The 6,388-nt window shown below is 31.4% G+C and overlaps 1 protein-coding gene across 1 annotated transcript; it reads right to left on the bottom strand.

The window, feature by feature from the left end:
• Window positions 1-3,697: 3,697 nt before the first annotated feature.
• On the bottom strand, window positions 3,698-5,139 carry LOC106106513 (probable salivary secreted peptide). Its single transcript, XM_013287108.1, has 2 exons — window positions 4,765-5,139; window positions 3,698-3,907 (listed from the first exon to the last, which is right to left on the bottom strand). Exons 1-2 carry the CDS (start codon window positions 4,954-4,956, stop codon window positions 3,767-3,769), a joined length of 333 nt encoding a protein of 110 aa, XP_013142562.1. The 5' UTR covers window positions 4,957-5,139; the 3' UTR covers window positions 3,698-3,766.
• Between the last annotated feature and the right edge of the window lie 1,249 nt (window positions 5,140-6,388).

The following is a 6,388-nucleotide window of genomic DNA, read 5'->3' as shown; positions in this document are numbered from 1 at the left end:
ACTATTCTCCTTTGAACACATCGTCATTTGATACCAGCTACGTATTAATTGCGTTAGAGCAATTATTTAGTAATAAAACTATTATAGTTAAGGTATCTAATCACTGTTATATCTCAAATGGAGCCTAATGAATTTCTAAGTGTCAGAGGCATTCCGCCAATAGATGTCATACGCTCAATGTGTTAATTGTGGTTTTCATAAACACTCAACGAACACCGGAGCTGCGCATAACACGTGCTTGAGTCTGATTGCGTCCGTTTTAATTAAATCTGAATAGAATTGAAGTCCATTAACGAGACAATTCCATGCGTACAAGTACCTGTAAATACACTTTAAATTTAAATATAACGCGGTACCAGTTATCGTAGGTATAGTAGAATTTTCGATGTGTTTCGTATATTTGTAGCAAAAATTTTGTAACGCAATAATTGCCTAAATACAATGTTAACTTGATACACTAACGTAAATGTAAATGCTGCAACATTATCATTAACAACATAATTATTAAATTAACACGTAACTTCGTGAATCATTACGTTATCATTAAGATTAATTAAATATAACGAACTTGTACACGGGTTTTAACTGATGTTAACATTGATTTAAAATATTTAAATTAACTTTTTTTATCTATACTAATATTATAAAGAGGAAAACTTGTTTGATTGTAATGAATAGGCTAAAAAACTACTGGGCCGATTTTAAAAATTCTTTCTTCTTTCAAAGGTAATTTATCTGTGAGTAACATAGGCTATATTTTTTTCATTTCTTTATTATTACTTTTAAATTTCACGTGGACTTAGTCGGGGCAAAAGCTAGTGTTCAATAAGCAGGCGCTTGACCACTATCCCTGATGATGATAAGTATGACGTGGTCATGAGATAGTACGCGCTAGTTACATTGTAATAACTTACGTTTAGATTTCGTGATATTACTTTTTTCATCTTGTAATGTCAGTAAAGGCTCGTATGGAAGGTTGTCGAATATTAAGATTCCTTACACGTTTGCTTTTATATCGTATCAATTTTATTACAGGCGCTTTGTTCGTCTACGATGTAGTAAAAAGCCTCTTTGACGATTTTTAGAAAACTGTAATAAAAATGGCGGAGTTATTAACAATGCCTATTATTATATTACAATCGTCAAGGTAGATTGATAGAAAAATCAACTAATCATTTAACAAAAAATCAATTCATTGGATCGTTTTATTAATACGTAACAAGTTTCAGCCAAAATACAGTTATGATTAAACAACAATAAAAGTATGGCGTTTATAAAAATGATTATGATAAATGTAATTTTCTAAAATTTCAAATGACATTATCATACGAAAACATCGATTGATGTTAAATTCATAATTGATTAGTGTTCTCGTTGCCATAATTTGATGGATGACCACTTCCTTCCAATATGCAATATTTTTGTGCGTAGCTAACATTTGAACAACATATATTACTTGTTGTGAACAATATTGTTGCTATTGTGTCTCTATAACAACAAAATAAGATAAGGATACGCAAATCATCTGCAATTGCGGATGTTTGGCGGATTCAGGAGGCCGGTTGCTCGTTTGCCACGTTATGTTATAAAAAAAATCATGTACTTTGTACATACCTATCTGGTGTCTTATGTAAAAGTTATACTGGTAATATTCAATAAATATTTTATACTAGATTTGAAAACATATTGAGTAGTAATCGTCGCAGTATTATTCAACTGCGTATACAAATTAATTGGTTAACTGAGTAAATAAGTAATATCGTAATAACTGGTGGCGTATTCGCCTGACCCTAAAGCTCAGGTAGACCGGAATAACTAGTGCTCCGCCGGGATACCAAACGGATTTAATCCAACTCAAATGCAAAGTCAATGAAACCGAAGCTCCCTAAACGAGCCATATTCGAATTTCCCCAAATAGCGTTACTTTAGTAAATAATCCTAGCCGTTACAGATACACTATCTCAATAACTAAACAAATTATAATATACACAATACTGTCTTATCACCGCATACGATATTAAGTACTTTTAAATGTATAATAATATTAGCTTTCGCCCGCGACTCCATCCGCGTGAAAGTAGAAAAAACAAAAATGAGTAGCCTTTGTGTTCTTCCAGACAATTCTCTACATCTGTGCCAAATTTCATCGTAATCCATTCAGCCGTTTAGGCTACAAACTCTAACAAACATCCATCCAGCCATTTTAACTTCCACATTTATAATATTAGTAAGATTTATATCTACATAACTTCGTGGTAAGTTGTATATAAAATATAAGGCCAACATTTGAGTACAGCGCTACCGAACAAAAGTGCAGAGTTCGTTGGAAATTTTTCAGTCTGGTGATTTTTCATTACAATACGAGCCGCGCGAAACACCGTCCACGTGTAAATCAGAAAACATGAAACGAATACGAAAATAATATGTTCGAGAGTGAGGGATCCTTATTGCCAACGTGTGGTGTATGCATTTAATTTGCAAACACTTTTCACAACTCTATTTCTGTTAAACCACTTTACTGTAGTACCACTATACATTGTTAAAATCACACATTTTAACCTTTTATTATTGGTAATTATCATGCTTCAAAACGCTAATATTTATTTTAAATATCTCATAAACACTTTAAAATTGATCCTAATAATCCTATAGCATGTTATACTTTTTATTTAAATATATCCTTGATTGTAGATTATCTCACTCCGAGTGATTTAAATGTAACTTAAGCCTTTAGTGCTGACGCTTTGTACTAAATTTACGCTAAGAGGCTACTATAGTAAGTCTTGACATCGCTTCCTTCCGCTTAATGAATGTTAAGCGGATGCTGTACATTACCGCGGCTTAGTCGATCAAAGCTATTCAACCGGACAGCTCGGAATAATAGCACAAGCAATGCGATCGGATTAGGCTTGTCAATAGCTTGAGGTATAACACGGATAAACTAACATAATAACCATTCTAAGCAAGTGATAACAACTTTACAAATTAAATTCATGTATTCGTAAAAACCAGCGATAGTAGTATCGAAGATAACTTATTTTAAGAACGAATAAAATCATAGAGAAAATTTGTTTGATTTTAATAACAGATTTTTTAGATAAGTACATCATTTTTGAACATTATAATTAAAATGTTTTGTCAGTATAAAGTTTCAAATAAAACTAACTTCCTCAAAATATTCTAATAATGTCCTGTACTTAATAGCGACTATATAGTTATTGCTATTGTTTGTTCTCACCTTGGTTGTATATAATTAAAATGGCAAACGTAGCGCAGTGATTCACTGGTAGGTATATGATCTCAACAATGACCTACTCGTAGTTTCCTGTTGTCGCTTGTATTGCTAAGATCGCTCTATATACAACGGCGATATTGTTCTAGAACACTCTAAACAAGTCCATATGTGTAACAAAAATTGTTAACATGAAATATAAAATTACCTTTGAGTGTAACAATGTTATTAATAATTTCATCTACGTTGCCTTTCGTGACTTCTGTTACGTTAAATTCGACGAAATTTATTTTAATAACACACCGCAATAAATATATTTTTGTGGATATATCATATAGTTGGCACGTGATAATTAAAATTCATATAAATAAAGATTATAATTCGGAACTTCTTATAAATGTGTTTTCATAGCATATGCAGGTTGACTTATGTTCAATTTCAAGTGAATTTAAATTAAACGTATTATTAAAGTAAATCAAATTTATTAACACATATATTTATGTTTAACAATTACATTTGGATATGATTTAATAATTACACGTAAACTTCTACTTGGTAGTTAAGGCCAGAGCCTCTGTCGCTCTTTAATCTAATATTCGCGTACGAGAATCCAACGCCCCCGGCTGTAATGGTGGCATAGCCGTCGGTGTGGTCCAAATCCCTCGCTATGATGCCCTGCAATTGATATTAAAACAAGGTTATATAAATACATCCTTTTATAAAAAAATCTCTTTTTATATAGTAGTAGTTATTTATTAATTGAAAAAAAAAACATTACTTTTCAAGCATAAAACCAATCAACAAATGCTATATTTGCTAGTACTAATCAACCCCACAAAAAAAGTCAAGTGTAACATTAATCACAAGTTTGTATAATTGCAAAAATTACCATACATTTACCACGTTTTAATAATCTAAGAACGGGTTATCTAGATCACTACATGTACCAAATAAAGTCTTAAAAAAATTATAATACAACAGTACATATGTACCAATAATGATATATTCTCAAAAACATATAAATTTAAAAAGCTACAAAGTAAGATCGATCAACGCGACGTATACAGACATCGTAATAGATTCAAGGAAAACAGCAATTTCAATTTAGATTCATCAAACTGTTCATGGATACCTTCAGAATAAAAATGTCAAATTGTACTTGCATAGTAGAGTATCTACTTTGGTTATATTAGCAGAAGTACAAAAAAAGTAGTAAAACCATAACTAGTAATATCAAAAACATGTTTTGTCAACTATTGTTGTAACAATGATACCATCTCAAGAATACATATTTTGAAGAGAAATAAATTTCACGCGTAAAGTGAACCAGAGATTAAACAAAGAGTTACAACAAACATTCTAAAAGTGATTGCGATTATATTATTGTTGTTATAGGCAGTAATGAATATTATAATACGTTGCATAACTTTGACAACGATATTTGACCCCAGACGCTATACGTTTTAGATAAACCACGCACTAAATTCATGTGACAATTTTTTTGAATTCTTAAACTATTTATTTTTACTTACCTTAATGAGTTGCTGTCCTGGATCCGAGAAGAAAACTTCTTTGACTCTCTTCTTTAGTGGAATAGCGTTGTATTCCACTTTTTCTTGCCAAATTAATCTGCCATTAAAACTAGTTCCCGTAATCAAATCTTTTCCATATGTCACGCTGATACACGCGAGAAATACGATAAACAGAATAGCTGTAGTCTTCATTTTATTTTGATAGCCTCTTGTGCTCGATGTGTGACCTCACCAACGGATGGCAGCGTACTGGACACCGACGCCAGTTAATTTTGACCTTAGTATAACTTGTTTACCTTTTAACGCGAGTGTATTAGAGGAAAAAACTTATTAAACAATCTAGCGGGGATACGGTTAGTACGTTCGGTCCGCTCGGGGGTTTTTTTATACTAGTAGGTACAGACCAGATGAGATTGATTCTGATCGATTATCACATATTACTTCTTTTATATGTTTCATGTAATTCATTGTTAGATTATATGATGTATAATAACATTAAGGCGTAACAATAATGTAATTAAAATACAATTGATTTATTTTATAAATTACGTTGCCTGACAATTAGGTAATCATTTTTTTTATTGATTTTCATGGAATGAATAATGATTATCTAGGTAGTCAATTTAAATTACAATTTTAGATTACGGCTACCATAGATTATTGTTGTCAATAACGATTAAATGAATTATTTTGTAATAAATAACAATTTCACTTGTAGTACTCTTTACATTCAAATCTCTACTAATATTTTAAAGCGGAAAGTATTGATATTTTGTATGTATTGATATAACTTAAATACTACTGAGCCGAATTCAAAAATTCTTTCACTATTAAAAAGCTAAGTTATCAGTGAGTAACATAGGTCATGTTATTCATTACATTTTTATTTCATGCAAGCGAAGTCGCGAACAACAGCTTGTCTTTTATAAATGTCTACGCGTTTTAATTAATTTTGTATGATAAATCGACGCTAAGGAGCCATTTGAGTAACTTTTAAACCACTCTGAGTACAGCAGTTAGAACGTGAATGTCGTTGGAAATTCGTTTTCTCCTCGTACACTACTGATGAATATGAATTTGTAAGGATGAATGTCTAAAATGGTTTCCGTATTACGTTCATAATATACTGCGAAGCTAAAACTGAGTTCGCTTACGTCTTTCGTAAGCGATTTTTCATGAGGGGCGTAGCGTTAATGTGTACAAACGCCTTTGCCTTCAGCGGCATACTTTGCTCGTTTACTGAAAATAAATTATGTTCAAAGCTGCTAGCTGGAATAGACTATGAAGAATTCCGAGCCAGATAACAAAATTCTTGTTATGTTTTTCTTAACCTTTTTTATAAAAATGTAAAGCACTTTAAAATTATACTTGTATTAAACCCTAAACATTAATATCAATTTTCAGAAAAAAACACTAGAAGAGGGTGTAGATGATCAACATTATTTGTATGATTTTTTATTGATTTGGTTTTTAAAATGCCGAGTTAGATATTTATTATTCAAGTGTATTTACAGTCAGTGACCTAGTTGAATGCCGTTTAACAAAGGCGGTCAACGATGAGTTTCCTGATTTCAATACTATGACGCATTCTTATGCATTTAAATTGCAGACAGTAATTGACATA

This window comes from Papilio polytes, unplaced genomic scaffold (assembly GCF_000836215.1).
Source record: "Papilio polytes unplaced genomic scaffold, Ppol_1.0 DF822178.1, whole genome shotgun sequence".
NCBI lineage: Eukaryota > Metazoa > Arthropoda > Insecta > Lepidoptera > Papilionidae > Papilio > Papilio polytes.
This window is presented reverse-complemented; position numbering and strand designations above follow the sequence as displayed.

Coding starts and splice junctions, on each gene's coding strand:
- LOC106106513 (XM_013287108.1), bottom strand. CDS start 4,956: ATGAAGACTACAGCTATTCTGTTTATCGTATTTCTCGCGTGTATCAGC. Junction 3,908..4,764: donor CAGGACAGCAACTCATTAAG/GTAAGTAAAAAT, acceptor TATCAATTGCAG/GGCATCATAGCGAGGGATTT.